Source organism: Furipterus horrens, unplaced genomic scaffold (genome assembly GCF_987537825.1).
Source record: "Furipterus horrens unplaced genomic scaffold, mFurHor1.1.pri manual_scaffold_9, whole genome shotgun sequence".
Classification (NCBI taxonomy): Eukaryota; Metazoa; Chordata; class Mammalia; order Chiroptera; family Furipteridae; genus Furipterus; species Furipterus horrens.
In genome coordinates, this window is record NW_028327179.1 from 34,440,840 (window position 1) to 34,458,504 (window position 17,665).

The 17,665-nt window shown below is 38.0% G+C and overlaps 1 protein-coding gene across 3 annotated transcripts in view; it reads right to left on the reverse strand.

Moving 5' to 3' along the window:
* The window catches only part of CDK14 (cyclin dependent kinase 14), a 564,775-nt gene that overhangs the window by 231,887 nt on the left and 315,223 nt on the right, over positions 1 to 17,665 (reverse strand). For all 3 annotated transcript variants that reach the window (XM_090287257.1, XM_090287258.1, XM_090287259.1), the window contains one exon: positions 2,559 to 2,679. In XM_090287257.1, coding sequence (XP_090143383.1) covers positions 2,559 to 2,679 — 121 coding nt within the window. The remainder of the gene's footprint in view (positions 1 to 2,558; positions 2,680 to 17,665) is intronic.

A 17,665-nucleotide genomic window follows, 5' to 3' on the forward strand; every position in this document is an offset into this window, starting at 1 on the left:
TATGCAAAAATCAGGACCCTGTGAACATCTCTCTAATTGAAAAAAACACATACATTTTACCTAACTTATAGGATAATAACAGAATAGATTTTAGAAAATGGCTTGGAATGAAATCAGATTCAGAAAGATAGGCATAGCATAGACATAATTCACATTTTAGGGCTCAAGAATGAAGAGCCTAGAAGCATAGGAAACAGCTCAAACAACACATTTACTATTTGCTTTAGCCAATAAATAATTGTTGCATGTAGACAAAATGCATTTGGGGTCTACTATTACATATCAATTTTCCTCCCTTCATCTTAAATAGCAGTCCTCTTCTTGTGCTTCATTTTGTCTGTTTAGCGCAAATGGGCAGAAAGTGCCCAAGCTTTCCTCCTTAAGAGAATGAACACACACATGCACACGTGTGCAAAAGGAAAAATGAGAGCAGGTGGGGGGTGAGGGAAAGCAAAGACTGGAAATCAAGTACTAATGATCAGAAACAGACATATTAGCAAGTCACAATCCATGAGGCACTTTTAAGATTTGGGAAAAATTAGCCAAAAGTGTATAAAAAGCAGCTTCTCTTGAGTATGAGGATAGAGTCATAACTGAATTGCCAAGCACCAAGACAAAACTGGCTCCAAGCCACACGTATTTCCAAACTATGTTCTATTAACAGAGTCCTTAACTGACCTCACTGAAAGGAAACCCAGAATTTTCTTACTCAAAAAATAGAGAAAACCACTTGATAATCCAAGAATATTAAGTAATGATCATTTGCATAGCTTACTCTCAAGTACAAAGCAGAAGGGAGGAAGGGAATTAAAGTTAGTAACTAATATCCTGATGCATCCTTTGACTTTTATTCCAATTTTTTTTCCTCCATTACAACTAATGATCAAAATGGGTATTTTGCCTAAGCCCCTGTCTTGTGGGAAAAAAGTCTGTGTGAAAAAATTTCCAAAGAAAACCAATAAAAAATCCAGGAAGTGGTATGAAAAATATAGATTAGCTCAGCTCCTCAATGATAGATGATCATCTTTATTTTCAGTGTTCTGGAACATGCATTACGATGGTATTACATTTATTATAAGGCATTACGAAATTTATGGCAATGGATCTTACACTGTTTGATGACCCAGATTCTATTATAGCTTTATTGAAAGCTAAAGATCTACACCCCATAAAAATAAATATATCCATGTGTACACAAAACACTGCATATAATTTCAATGGTTTCAAAGATCCCGAAAACCTGGAACCTAAATTAAGAAAACCTACACTGTGCCTTACATCACAAGGAACTTGTTTTCCAAGCTTAAAATATTTGAATCACGAACACCAGGGAAGAAGCCAGACCTCATCACAGCCTAATTTACTAAAAGTCAAGATAACTGAGGGCAGAGCTGTGAAGTACATGGCAGTAAGATAACACATGCTAAAGTTTTATTAAGGTCATAAACATTGTATGAACATGTAGCTGAATTCTGTATATGGGGCATAATCATTCATGGAAGATGATTCCTGCTAGAAAATAACCATGTACTATGTAAATAAACTGTTTTGCTTTAAAACAATTAAAGTCTAGAGAGGGTTTTGTTTTTTGTTTCTTTTTCTATTAATAAAAGGTATTTTCAGCAGTCACTAGTAAGCCTTTTTTTATAAAAAATAATTTATTTGTTTATTTATTTATTTATTTAGAGAGAGGGGAAAGGAGAAAGAGGGAGAGAAACATCACTGTGTGGTTGCCTCTCACTCGTGCCCCCAACTGGGGACCTGATGTGCAACCTAGTCATGTGCCCTGACTGGGAATTGAACCAGTGACATTTGGTTTGCAGTCTGAGGCTCAATCCACTGAGCCACACCAGCCAGAAAGTAAGCCTTTTCTGAGTGCTAAAAATTATTCCCTTATTTGATTCAGATTACACTGGACTGGGAACTCATTTGTACTTCATCATTAATAATAATTATGCATTAAATCTCATCAGTCTTTGGACCTCCTATTATGATAGATTTTTTAAGTTCCACTAAATCATCATGTGAAACTAAGATTCTATTGAAATGAAATTTACTGTGACCCTTTAAAAGAGCAGTTGTTTCATTTCATTTTCAATAATTGGTACCAACAGTTTTTATAAGTATACTGCACCAAATGTAGTGCCTAAGAGTGACACCAAAATTTTCAGACCTCTTATCTGAGCTTTATTGTGAATTTAAACATGCTCCCTACTACTTCCAATTCATACTGTTGTTGGAGAGATAAATATACGTCCTTTATAGAAAATAAAGCTATAAATTAAGACCCTTAGGGAATAAAATTCACTGCACTGACAGGAAAGTGTCTCTGCCCCCGTCCATCAAGAACCATTACCTGACCCCATGTGCAAGGCAGTCTCTGATCAGGGAATAGTCCCAATCACGTTTGTTTTTTTTTAAATTCCACATCATTGCCACATGCAGGCAAACACTTCTCCACCATTAATCTTCATTCAAACTGTTAGAATGTTTATCTAGGCTTGATGCAGGTCAAGCACCAGCGACAGGTTAGCTAGAGAAAAGCTTCAGTTTCTCACCACATGTCAAGGCAGGTGGAATATTCTGTTGATCCCAAGAGGACATCTGGAGGTCTGTACCATAAGGTAACCACTTCATTGGAATATGTGTGGCTAGGGACCGATTTTGCTCTTGCAAGACCTGTGGGTTACATAAAACATAAAGAAGTTTAATAGGCATTAATGGAACAAGGGTATTTAAGTTGCCATGTTCAGTTTTAAAAGGTCAAACATGACACTGTAATACAGAATCACGAATTCAATGTCAAGATTACAAGAAAAGGATACCTGTTTTAAACACATGCTAATAAATCATTCATTTACATTCCCAATAAAGCATCATGAGTTTAATAAAATCCCAGGAGAGTAAACAAACGATTCATCAACGATTAGATATTACACAGAGGCAAAGAAATCTTTTGGACTTCCCAAGAAATGTTTCATGGAGATCTGCTTCTAAGAGTGATAAATAATGTTATTGGAGAGGCTTTCATACAGCGAGACTTCTCAGTGCCCTTGATTTTCCTAATGTGTGTTGTGAATCTGGAAGAAGAGAGTGTGACAGTTTTCTCAAAGGACAGTCCCAAAACTCTTTTGGTTTCAGGGTTCTGTCAAACACTCACCAAGAAACGCTTATTCAGGCAGCTCATTTGAAAACTATCAAGATAAATAATTACAAAGGAATAGTTAAGTAAATTAAAACATTTTCAAGAATTTTTTAAAACTGAGAAAACAGCCACAATAATATGTTAACTGATAACGTATGTGCGGTTTGATCTCACAACCATAAATACTTTTTTGCATAGGAAAAAAAATGACAGAAAATATATTTTTCCAAGTTTTGTAAAATGACTATGATTTTTTTAAAAACACAAAAACTAAAGATGTTGTTTTTTAAAAGAAAAAAATCTATGTGATAGTTTTCTATCTGCCTATGTTCATTAATGACAAGTGTAAAGTATTACTTATCACTGTGATGCTCAAAGCACATATTTTTATAGTATTTTACCATGACAAATTCATTTTCATGTTCTGCTTACTTAAATTTTTATGTAGTACTTAGAAACATGGCTTTTTCCTGTTTATTGAACACTTGGCATTCCCTTTAGTATATTCTATGTAAATGTTAAAATTAATAGGACAGCTGGTGAGACAAAGAATTTCTAATTAATTCAACTATAGTTACAATAACTCAATTTTTCTACAGTGCAGTTTTTACAATAATATAGTGACATGTTTTATATTGGCTAATGTTTACATGCATTCCATATTAAAATGTACAGATTATAGACACATACATAAACATACTCATATGTGGTCCTCAACCTTTTTGCACATAAATAGAATAACCATTTTTGAAAGCTAACTTCTGAAACCTCTACTTTTCTTTTTTAATTTATAGTAATTAGAGATTTATATACTTTTTGAAGTGATCAACCCCGAAAGTCTAGTACCCATTTGACACCATGCATAGTTATTACAATATTATTGACTGTATTCGCTATGCTGTAGTTTACATTTCTGTGACTAGTTTTATAACTGGCAACTTGTACTTCTTAATCCCTTTCACCTTTTCTCTGCGAGGTTTTTCCTACCTCAGTTCAGACAGAACTGAACAACACATAGGACAATCAGGGTGGCTGTGTTTCCAGAATTTAGTAATCCCATCCAAAGGTTTAGTCCTCAAAAGAGCATGTTTCTACACAGAGACCAAAGAGCTAAGCACAGGCCCCGAAAGAGGTTCTGACTAGTTCCATATGTAGTTGTCAAGTCAAAAGGGATGCCAAAAACATTCAGGCTGATTCGCTTGGCTTTCCTGAGGTCCTGTTGACAGAAAGTGAGGCCAGAGGGGTGGGAGAATGAAAACATCTGAGATTTTCTTTGACAGTTTAGAAAACCAGGCTAGTGATAGAAAATTATGATATTCTCAATTTTAAAGGGAGAACATGATCTCAAAAATAACTTAGAAATAGTAGAAATCTAAATAATTATATGTGATTTCAGGTCAATTATGTTCACTTTGACTATAAGATTATAAAACTGGTTAAATATATCTGGGAAATATAAATAGAAAAGGCTTTGTCTACATTATTTTGCTCCTTCCCATATGTTCAGGTCAAGGACTACCCAAACTCCATACATGTGGGCCACATAACTTCCCAAATTAACAGTGAAAAGGAGTTTCCCAGATCTAACTCTCCAATGTGTTAAGACAGTTTCTTCTTAAAATGATTTGTGTGTAAAGGTACAATGTATTGAAGAACGTTATAATTTTAAGATAACAGTCTTCTGCATTGTTTGAGAAAACACATCATCTCACTTTAATAAAATCAATTAAAACTGTTTCTTGTGGAAAGCGTCCTGCATATTGATAAACAAAAGGATTTCATCCTACTAATATTTTTGTTCAGTTTAAAAGATAAATAAATCTCAAAACTTTTCAGGGAGGGAGCAAATTATTAAAACAAAGACAAAAAAATAAAAAAGAAAGTACACTGAAGTAGGAATATATAACGATACTTTTTATAAATATTTTTGGTAAAGATATTACTATGTATTTATACAGTTCATGCATCAAAACACGCTTACTCATGCAAAATTTATCAAACTGCATCCTCCAGCTGAAGGAAAACTGCAGGACAGGATTAATTAGCACAGTATGTGTGAAAGCTTTCTTTCTCAGTTCCTTGTCAGTTGCTATGGTTACACTACAGGAAGAGAGCTACACTACCTTTTAAAAAGGATGAAATCCATGGGTTACTATAAAAACTTCTTACATTAATGTTGAGTGTGAATTAAAAATCAAAAAGCAAAGTGAAATGCTAACCAGATGAGTCCAGGTTACTTGCTCGCTGCTGCTTTAGCTGAGTGTGTGCACAGGAACAGGTGCATGTTGCTATGGACATAAAATGGCTTGTGTAACAATTCAGAGTATCCAGCTTTAAGATGTTACCATTGCTAACTACTGAAAGGCCCCAAAGTATAGTAAAACAAACAAACAAAAAATGCTGTTATTCAAGCCCTATTGCCAATTATTCAAAGGTGGGCAACCTTGATACTAGCTAGCACATTAGAATCTTAAATTCCAGAAGAGTTCCCAAGCGTTATAGCTAACTTCTTACCCAATGAAAGAATTCCTTTACATATATCTTTAAGATGGCTAAACAACATCTTCTGCCACCTTGAGCCTGGTTCTGCCCTCTTGTGGAGACACAGAGTAAATCACGTGGCTTCTAACATTTACCCTAAGCAGCATCGACAGTGGAGCCTCTCCAGACCTCATCTCAATAGCTCTCTCAGCTGCAGTGGACGTTGTTGACCACTCCTCTTCTTTTAAGCCTCCTCCCTTGACTTCTCAGATATAGAAGAGTTAACAGGAGTGACCTGGCCTTGTTCTGGGATCTTCCTCTATTTGCTGGTTTTGTCTAGGGCTTTCTCAAATGTTTATACTCTATAGGTAACTGTGGCTGATGCCATGTTTTGACTGACATGGACAGGTGATTTCTCACAAGATTTCATCTCCATCTTCTACTTGTCCTTGGGCTTCAGACATGAGTCTATCCAATTCCTCAACAGGCATAGGTACAAAGATGCCCTGCAGGCACTCGACACAACTCCAACCACAAGTGCCTATGGCCTTCTCCATCGTGAATACAGGGCATATGCTGAGTCCAGGTGTAGGTGCATTTCATTAGTAAACTGTAGTGGGTTCCCAAAACAGTAAAAGTTACTTTAGCTGTACACAGATGCACCTTAGATTTTTTATTCCATGCACTTCTAAAATTCTTTCAAATTCCAAAGCATCCTTTCCACAGGTGGTAAAATTGCTTGGAGACTTTGGGTCATCTCTCCAAATCTATGGAGAAAAATCACTAAGTCCAGGATAGGGGCTCAAGAATGATAATGCCCATAACGACTAAGGGATTGAAAAAGAACTGGTGACACTGACTCGTTTCTAATTAAGTGGAATAATGGCCAAAGCTAGATGAACTTGCAGAAGTCAACGAAAATAAAATATAAAGGAGTATCTTCCACAACTTCAGTGTTTCCAGGGAATTGGGCCATTGCTTTGTACTTGTCATTGGTTACTTTTTTTCTTTTTTTCATTGAAAAAACTCCAATACCTCTCTCTCAACCTACTTCATTCACCAAGCTAAACAATCAGAAAAAGAGGGTTATGTTCTTAATCACGAAATCAATATGTCTGGGCCAGGGGCTCCTTTCTTCACAACTTGAAACCAAACAGACATGGATTATTTGGGAAACATTTACCATCTGGCAGTTGGGCTAGAAAGGCAGAGACTTCTCTGTTCCATGAGTCAGCCCCTGGAGAAGAGCAGAGGAAGGCTTTTATATGTCCTTCCCATTCCACAGTCCCGGGACAGGCCAGGAATTTCTTTTTTCATACCAATTTTTAATGCAGTCTTCTCCTTCCTACAGAATTTATATTAAGAATCTTAGGATATACTAAAGCTGTTTGAAAATCCTTTATTGCAGTTGTGTGTACACGAACTAGAGCTTATTCTTGCATTATTATTATTTATTAAGCATTGTATTTTCCATATGAAAAAGTGTAAGCCTACTTTTGCACCACCTTGTATATATATCATGACATAAAATAAGTGTTTTGATGATTTGTTATGACTAAAGCTTCCAGTCAACAGTAAGCTTTAGTAGTTAAGCTTGTGGGGAGTCAAAAGTTATACAGAGGCTTTTGACTGAGTGGGGTGTTCATGCTTCCAGTCGCCACATTGTTGAAGAGTTAACTGTACATTTAAAAACATGGTATTGTTGAAAGTGAAAAAAAAAAAAAAGTTTTGAGAATAAAATTAGATGTTTTTCTTTCCTTTAAATGAAAACTTTTTGGTTTGTTTCTGTCCAGACTTCTACTTTAACAGAAGCTACTCTTACAAGATAACAAAATACTTTAAAAATGTTTTGATTGGCACTTCTCAGAGTCTTCCAACTGAATAAGAGGAATTTTTGAAAATCAATTCTAATAAAATAAAATTAAGTCCAGAAGACATTTAAACATGTTAAGACAATATTTTATTTTGCTCTGATTTTATTCATCTTTGAATTTTTTAAAATTAATATATTATGCATAATTTCTGGCTATCTTATAGAGCATAGATTTTTTTATATCTTTTATTTTAAATAATAGAAATGGTCGCAACATTTTAAATAACAGAAATGGTCAGAACATTTTAATACATGCATTCTAAATTAAATATATATATACAAGTAATTAAATTTCATATATAGAAAAATATTTTTTTCCATTTTGTACAGAAGATAAAAACAATATACTTCTCTGGTAAATACCACTTTTAATGAAATTAATAGGTATGATGGGAAGACCAATTAGTCAAAATTCTTTGGCTGAATACCATATAAGGAACATGTTTATTTTTTGGTCAGAGCACTAGGCTACATATTGGAAGACTTGCAATATGAAAAAACTAAATTCCTGATAATGGTTTAGACACCAGTTAGTTATGTCTCCTTGATGAAATCACTTAAGCTCTCTTGCTTATGTTATATGTAAAATAACAGGGCTGAGATTAAAGTCAACAAACTATGGCCTGCAAACCTACCTGTCTTTATATAAACAAATTTTGCTGAAACACAGCTACACCCATTCCTTCACATATTGTCTATGGCTGCATTTGCACTAAACAGCAGAGCCGAGGAGCTGACAGACCCATAAGGCAATTATTATAAATAGTAACTGGCCTTTTAAGAAAAAAAAGTGAACAATTTTTTCAACAGCATTTGTTTGCTTCATGGCTCTGTGTCTCATTTTGGTAATTCTCGCAATACTGCAAACTTTTTCATTATTATTATATTTGTTATGGTGGTCTGTGATCAGTTACTTTGGATGTTACTTTTGTAATTGCTTGGAGCACCAAAAACCTCACCCATGTAAAGTCAGCAAAGTTAAACATTGATGTGAGTGTTCTGACTGCTCCGCAGACTGGCCGTTACCCCATCTCTCTCCCTATCCTCAGGCCTCCCTATTCCCTGAGACACAACAATATTAAAATTATGCTAACCAATAGCCCTACGATGGCATCTAAGTGTTCAAGGGAAAGGAAGAGTCACATGTCTCTTACCTTAAATCAAAAGCTAGAAATTATTAGGTTTAGTGAGGAAGGTATATCAAAAGCTTAGATAGGCTGGAAGCTAGGCCTCTTGTTCCAAACAGTCAGCCAAGTTGTGAATGCAAAGGAAAAATTCTTGAAGGAAATTAAAAGCGCTACGTCAGTGATCATATGAATAAGAAAGCAAAGCAGCCTTATTAGAGAAAGTTTTAGTGGTCTGGATAGATCAAATCAGCCACAACATTCCCTTAAGCCAAAGCCTAATTAACAGCAGAGTCCTAACTTGATTCCATTCTATGAAGACTGAGAGAGGTGAGGAAGCTGCAGAAGGAAAGTTTGAAGCTAACAGAGGTTGGTTCATGAGGTTTAAGGAAAGAAGCCATGTCCATGACATAAAAGCACTAGCACTCTCCTATTGGCTGAGAGCAAACCTCCCTCGAGTTGGGAGGGCTGAGGGATGACCTTGGAGACCAGCGACAGGTTCATACTTGTCTAGGCCATTCAGTTACACATGAGACAGTGTGGTGAGAGGTTGTGTGCTGCTCTATATAGTGAATTGTATTCCAAAATGTAGTTAAGAGTTCTTGTCTGTATACAAGGAGTTAGCAGAATTTATTTTTTTATTTACATATATCCCTATTTCCTTTCCTTCAGATCATGTCTGCCTCTGCTATTTCTCATCGTATGTACCTAAACAACCCTGGTTCATTTTGTTATATCAGTGGCAGTTTCACCATTCCCAGTCAAAGGACAAACATCAGTGCATTTGTCAGGTAAGCCTATTTTGCATATTTTAAAGTAAAACTTGGTGATCAAAATAAGTCTTGGGCCCCTCACAAGGTGTGCAAGCAGTGTGTTGAGAGTTTACGGATGTGGATGAAGGGAACACATGATAAATTGCCATTTGGTATACCTATGGTTTGGCGAGAGCCCAGAGATCATTCAAGTGACTGTTACTTTTGTATAGTGAAAACGTAAGGATAGAACAAGAAAAATAAATGTAAAATAAGAGTATCCTAGTCTACCATCAGCTATACACCCAGTGCCTCATTCAGCTGAAATCACAGTGCCAGTTTTCATTGAACTACCCTCTTTCGAAAAACAGGAGTATGGTGAAGAACTAAGTGATAGCAATGATGAAGATTTTGAAATTGAAGATGACTCAGTTCATCAGGGATTTGATCAGCATGAGTTGAATGATTTGGCATGAGATTTGGGACTATCCAAAGAGGCTTCAGAACTCCTAGCATCAAGACTACACGAGAAAAACTTGCTTGAAAAAGGAGCGAAGGTATCCTACTTTCGATCAAGAGAAAGTGCATTTCTACAGTACTTTCAAAGTGACGGTGGCTTTGTGTATAGCAATAACACACGTGGTTTAATGGAGGAATTGGGAATTCCAATCTATAATGCAACTGAATGGCGACTGTTCTTCAATAGCTCAAAACGAAGCTTGAAGTGTATCCTCCTCCACAATGGCAATTTGGTGCAGTCCCAATTGGCCATTTAGTTTGTTTTTGTGAAGAATATGAAGACATAAAGAGAGTCACTGATCTGTTGCAATATCACAAGCACAACTGGTTCATCTGTGTTGACCTTAAAATGATCTGCTTCCTTCTTGGTCAGCAAAGCGGATATACTAAGTATCCCTGTTTTCTGTGTATGTGGGACAGCAGAGCTCATGGAGTCAAACTGGCCTCCAAAATCTGGCCTCAAACCTAATGATCCAAACATTCTACATGAGCCACTTGTTGACAGAAAGAACATTATATTCCTATCTCTGCATATAAAACTGGTGTTCTCATGAAGCAATTTGTTAAATCTTTGTCAACTGAAGGTGACTGTTTCAAGTATCTCATTTTGGCATTTCCTAGCCTGTTGTTTGAAAAGATAAAATACCTTAATATGTATGTTTGGTAGCAGAACTTTACTACTTGTACACAGTTTGACTTACATCAACAGTATATAGCCTTTATATGAATTAAACAACTCTAAATGAACCGTATATTCAGGTAAATTTTCTTTATTTTCCTTTGTGTGTACATTTTGTATGATTTTGGGGATAAAGGGAGGGTATCCTGTACCTTAAAGTTGACGTGATAGAGAAAAACTGGGGTCATTTTTGGATTCAGATGCCAAAAGTTAATCGAAAATAAGTGTCAGACCTAACTCAATGAAAATTGTGTTCCCCAGTGAATTTCACCTCAATGATCCTATCACATCACATCTGCATTAGCAGAGAATGTAAAATCATTTTCAATTGACTGTGTGTGAATGTATCAGCATTTTCACAGTTCACTGGTTTACACTTAGTTTTGTAATTTCTGCTTCTCAGTTTATGAAACTTGGTGTTATTATTCCAAGACTGGATGACAACACAATATAGAAAATGAATTCCATAACCTGACAAAATCAGCAATTTTGATGAATTTCTATTATTCATGCTAACTTGTGTCCAATTTTTTAAAATTAAAAGTAAAACATGCTAAATTCATTGTATTAATCTAAGTTTCAAATCAAGACACAAGACTTAAAACTTTTAGGCCATTTGCTTGTAGATTAATATATACCCCAAAGAGCATATAAGTATAGACTTGTATGTGTTAAAGAGATTATTAATTGAATGACTGCATATATAATAAGTCAGATAACATAAGAATAATTACAGTTTATGCCAGAGGTTTGCTTTGTACTTTACAGGAAAGAAGCCAATCTATGAAGATTAAATTATCATATATCCACGACATTTGAAATGATACTATATGCTCTCAATTATTATTATTATTTAGCTTTTAAGACAAGAAAGTACAGTATGTGTTCCTCTGAGAGGCTTAGGAGAAAGCATTCCCATTTCCTTCCTAAACCACACAATTAAGAGAGGCGGGGCAGGGGGGGTAGTGTGTGTGTGTGTATGGGGGGGGGCAATATCCTTACCTGGTCTTACTATGGATAATACTAAAATGTGGAAATCAGTGTATACACTAGTAATTAGAGGCAACCTGATGAGAATTTATTGAGGAGTTATAATCTGTTAGGTACTCTAAGGGTTTTTTAAATGTAGGATGTTTAATCAGTACAATAACCTAGAATGATTAATAGTATCCCAATTTAACAGAAAGAAGTCTAATTTACTCCAGGTCACACAGCAAGAAGTGACCACACCAGCATCTGAATGCAGGCAGTGCCACCTTCTCCCCAGGAGGACTGGGCTCTAGATGGGCAGGGACATAGATGCAGTGGGTCCAAGAATGTTGGTGGCTCAGTCTGGTGAGGGAGGGGGATGGATGGGGTGAGAACAGGGAGACACAGGAAAAAGGAAAGAGAAGTAAGGAGAAAACACAAGCTGGGCAGAACTTTCAAAAATATAAGTAAACACAAAAGAAAATGACTGATATTGCCCAGAATGCCCAGTCAGACAAAAAGCCCACAAGGAAAAGAGGAATTTGATAAGGAAGTCCTCAGGAGAAACACTCAGGAACCTTCAAGTAGGGTCTGGTTGCTGAAATAGGAACAGTTCTTATCTGCTGCTTTCTTTGTTTTAAAGTGGAAACTGCCAGAGGGCAGCCGAAGCCCCAGAAATGAAGCAGTTAGCCAGAAGGCTGTGATAACTTGGGGGGTGGAGAGAAGGCCTGTTTATCTTACAGGACCCTGAGGGCCCATTCCCGCCTCCACCCCGCCCCAGAAACCTCAAACCTGGGTGTGGTTAAAGCTAATCTGAAGAATATGTAATAACAACTCATAAAAAATAATAATAATAAAAAAATATTAAAAAGCTCTGAGGTGTCTTTTCTGAAGTGAATTTTTTACAATATTTCATGAGATGAAACTAAGCAATTACTTTGTAATTGAACTAAGAGGTTTTCATGTTTTTACAGCTGTAACATCCAACTGAATCAGTTCAAATTAATGAGACAATTGTGAGGAAAAAGAGGTTTGAGTCACAGTGAATCGTTACATTTTTTATTTTATGGTCGCTGTCCAATTTTTCTGAATTATTTTCCCTCATGCTTTTAGTTTTGTCTTTTATCATACTATTTGCGCAGAGGTCAAGTTAAATTTTGGGGAGTCTCAACACTGTACTCAATACAGGAGTCCACACAGTATAGTTAAAAGAAAATGTCTATTAACAGATATGCATGTTCATTTGATAATCTGATGAAAAGAGACACATGGTGGCAATCTTCGTTGTCCTGTAATTAAAGCTGGGCATCAGTAATGTAATAAAAAAAAAAACTTCAAATCTTCTCTGACAGGAGGTATACTGAGCATTTAATAATTTCAAAGATACATTAATTGCAAAAAATAAATATATACCACAATCACCCCCCAGTCACAGAGCTTTCACGCTGGAGAGGATCTAAGACAATGTATCATATCTTATGAGAAGGAAGCTGAGGTCCACAGTTAGGTCCATTCTGCCTCTACTGTTTCAAATCCAATTCCTTTTTTCCTGTCCTCACTGCCACTGCCACTGCCACTGTAGGCCCAGACTTACTCTTCCAGGTCTTTAACCTCAGAAGGAGTTCCCATCTGGTCCCCCAGCTGCCATGTTGCCCTTCCATGCCTTTTCCATGGTCCCAGGAAAAGACAGTTCCATGTGGTGTGGAAGAGCATCCTCTGTGGGCTCCCATGGGACCACCGACAAGCTGTGTGATTTCTTGTCTCTACCCTTCGATGCCCCACCCCAGAGGCTGACCTTCATGAGCCTGTAATTAGAGCCGTTGGACCCTGGCCTCCAGTTGGGTTTGGCCAGTGGGAGGCACACTGACCAAAGATCACAGGGAAAGAAAAGAGTGGGGGTAGCATATGTGTTCCCTGGCTCCTTCCCAGCTGGACAGAGAAATGGCAGTGACTAAGTCCTCCCTCGGAAGGCTACTGCTCCTACTCGGTGGGGTGCAGAATCATATTCTTTCCTAATCCTGAAGTGAAGGAGTGGTAAAAGCTTCCCACTACTGCCAACTGAAGGGGTTCCACATCTTTAACCCTGTCCACCTTCATAAATAGTCTCACCATCAGATTTTCCTTGATTGCTCCATTTGAGACAATAGGCCCCTGAGACAACAACCACACCTGAGTCTTAGGGTATTTTTGTGAGTTAAATGAGAAATGCACGGAAAATGCTTGATTGTGCACTTGGCCTATACAAGCACCAAATATGTATCAGCTATTATCAATCTAGTCAGGTCACTCCTCTACTAATGAGCTCAATGAATCCCCTGGGCTTTATCCTGAATGTCTAAACTCCGAGAAATAAACCCCTTGCAATTACCCCAGCCTTGTTTCTTCTTATTCCTTTCTATGTTCTAGCCAACTGTTAGCAGCCCATCATATTACCTGTAATTATCAGCTTTCATGTGTTTCTTTGCATAGTATAGTCTTATATCTTGAAATACCTTACTCAACTGTGGATTCCTACGTGTCCTTCAAAACTATACTCTGGCCAAGTATGCCAGAAGCTTCCCTGATTTGCCTCCTCCTCCCTGGTCCAGGCAATGAGCCTTCCTCTGTCCTCTGATTGACTGCAGCCTTTAGCTTGCATGGACTCCTAAGTCATTCGTTTACATGTCAGCCCCCACCTGCCCTATACACGACTGCAATTTCCCTGAAAGGAGGACCATGGTTCATTTGCCTCTTTATCCCCTATTCGTGGTATGGTGTCAGGCCCACAGAGAGTCTATTGTCGGACTGACACATATGGTAAGAACAGCCACCGATCATTAACCCCTGCGACAGTGTTCCCACAGCAGGTGGCATGTGTATGTTGCCCTGGCCAACAGGGAGAAGAACCCAACCTGACCTTAGCCAGAGTACCTCTGCTTTTACCTGTTATACACCTTGAGACTTGGTGTCAAGTTTCATTGAAAATCAATTCCCGGATTTTAAACTGTTTAAAAACTTCATGTGATTAAAACTGAATCACATAAAAGGTCATGATCCGCATTTTGTGATAAGTACACACAAAACATACATAAAATACTTTAATCCCTTTATGATGCTCACATATATATTAAATAAAAATACAAAAAGGTATCATACCGTAAGTCTATTAATATACAAACTACTGGTTCTTAAACTACTTTCTTAACAAATTCCATACTTTCTAATCTCTAATATGATATTTAAAATTTAGATAAATGAAACTTCAAGAATTAATCAATCTCTCCTCCAACTTTTGATATTACATCTGGTTCTCTATTTGGCTCACTTGGCAGTAAGCATGTAAAACTGTTTTATTCATCTTTTTATCTCTGTTGATCTCGCCATCTATATTATAACCCCCATGAGCAAATATTATTTCTTAGCATCGCTCCATTCTGTACTACCACTCTTCACCCCTTCTGCATCCTGCCATGCTCTGAGTCTTCTGTAAACAGCAATACTGAGACAAGACTAAGTCCATCTAAAGCACATTCAGATAGGGGATCAATTTGTCTCTCCTTACTACAATCCCACCTATGAACTGCAGTCCTCAGATGTGTTAAAGCAGCTTAGATCCCAACTCCTGCAATGTCGATGCCAGCTGTCTCTGATACTGCATGGCAGCTTAGCTGCCTCTCAAAGAGTTAACCTTAGCACAGAAAGAAGTGTGCCCAGACCTGACAGTTTTTTTTTCAAACCTTGATGAGCCAAAGTACAAAAACACTCATTTCAAAGCTTCCAGCTGTTCGGTTTTACTGAAGAGACCTAAATTTACGTTTGAGGCTGACTGTTCCTTTAATCTAAGAAAACCAACTTATGGCAATTTCTGTTACAAGTCCCTAACCACTGTTCTTGGACAAACCGTGAAATTAACCTGGATCTTGATGTTTCAAAAAGAGCAAAGAGCTTAATGTAAACTGGGTACGTTTTCTCAGATCTCATAGGTTTCTAACACTCTGGGTTTCTTTGAGGAAGATGCTTGCTGCCTCAAGAAATACAACACATAATACTTCCCCCAAGTGTTGAGTAGAGGTTTTGAGGAACCCAGAGGACTGAAAAAAGTGTAGGTGATGAGAGCTATTCTCTACTGTACAAAGGATTAGACCAATAAAGCCCAACTTGTGGTAACATTTGAGTCTAAATCCCATTGAGCATACTCGTACTCTATTACTGGTATAACTATTAAGTGCTCTGATTGTTACTGGGGCTGCAGGCCAATGCCCCCAGCCCTGCGGCCAGGGGATAGAAGAGGGAACCCCACAATCTGAAATTAGACCTTCCAGAGGCCTTACATTCTTAGAAGGAGGGAACTTCTTCTTTCTAGAGTCTTTAGGCCTGAATTCCAGGCACATCACTGGGGCACACTCGCTTTGGGGGGACAGAAGTCAGGTCTAGAGAGAGGTAAGCAGGAGATAACCAGAGAGAACCCTTTACTCACACTGGGGAGGTGCCTCTAGGTGCTGAGTGGAACCCTTCAAACAGAAGTGAGTGGATCCCTGAGCTGCAATGCTCTGCCCTTCCCCAAATGCTCAGCCTTCACTAAATCTGCTTGGAAAGGACAGCCTGATGTCAACTACAGGGCAGCAGCTAAAGCAGAAAGCCTGTTTTGCCCTGGGGCAGACGGCAGAGGAGGCCAGAATGACCACAGCAGTGCATGACACCAGACAGGAACCAGTTGGGCCAGGAGGGAATCATGAGAGGCACCTTTATGGGCCTAGAGCACTCAGACAGATAACTAGGGCCCATGCTGAGGTGGCCCAATGCTCTGTGGGCATCACTGTAAATGAAGAAAGCCATTTGGAAATCTGAGGGAAGTATTTCAGGCAGAGGGCACAGTGCGTGCCACTGTTCTGCGGCAGGAGCGGGTCTGGCGGGCCCCAGGCGTGGTGAGAGGCCCACGTGGTGGAGGTCAGTGCACCCAGGGCAGCCACGCTCCCTGTCCCCTCTCACATGCCGTTCTCTGCCACTTCTCACGTCTAATTCTAATTCCAGCCCATCCTCAAAGTCTTCCCTAACCCCCAACGTCAGAAGTCGTTCTTGCTGTCATGGTCATCCACAAGATTCAGGTACCTTGAATGTGTCCCGAGGCACTTGACCTTGAAGCACCGCAGCCACTGGAGAGTGACCCTAACCTATTTAAGGCAGAGGCTGTGTCTGATTCTTGAAAGTCCCCAGAGTCAGCACAGGTGTAGAATGAGTAATGTGTTTACTGAGCTGACCGGCTGAACAGAACGTGAAAGTCACTGGGTATGTTTCAGAAGTTTCAGAGTGATCAATGGCACCTTTATTCTATGTGTTTATCTTGTATTTATACCCACAAAGACTTCTGTGCATGGATATTCATTGTGACATTGTTTATAGCTAAACACTAAAAATATCTTCAAATTCCAGGAAGAAAATAGCTAAATAAATTACAATATAGCTACAAAATGCAGCCAATGAGGCCAGTAAGTCTATATGAACTAATATGGAACCAACTATTGTCAAGGGAAAAGGCAAAAGAAAGAACAACGAGTATGTTATGTACTATTTGCATAAAAAAACAATAGCTTACACATGCATATTTTATCTCTGGAGGACCTAAGAAATTGGTAAAAGCAACTTCCTGTGGGGAAGGAAGCAAGGAAAAGGGAGAAGAAAACAATTTCCACTCTATTTCCATTTTCTACTCTTTGAAACGTGTATTACTGTGTGTGCATGTTACCTACTGAAAAAAACAACATGCTTGTTTTTAAAAGAGAGAAAGAGAAAGGGTCAAGTAAGTGCTTACCCAGCTCTGCAGTCTGAGCACACCCATCCCTGCCTCCAACCTAAGATTCCAGTTGGTTTCTTTATATTTTATCGTTTGAATCCTGAAATAGTGATTGGTTTTAAATGACAAGCTTTCCTGGTATGGCAGGGAAATTCATGGCTGACAGCACTAAGTTAATGACTGGGTGGAATAAGCTGAAATAAACTATTATTTAAATATTCTCACCACTACAACCAAGTTGCCTTCTAAAGCTTAGGCTTTCCGCATAATAGCCAGTTTAGCTACTAACCTAGGAAAAGCTGGAATGAGCAATTTGAATCATTAGGCAATTTCTAAATTAAAAAAATAAAATC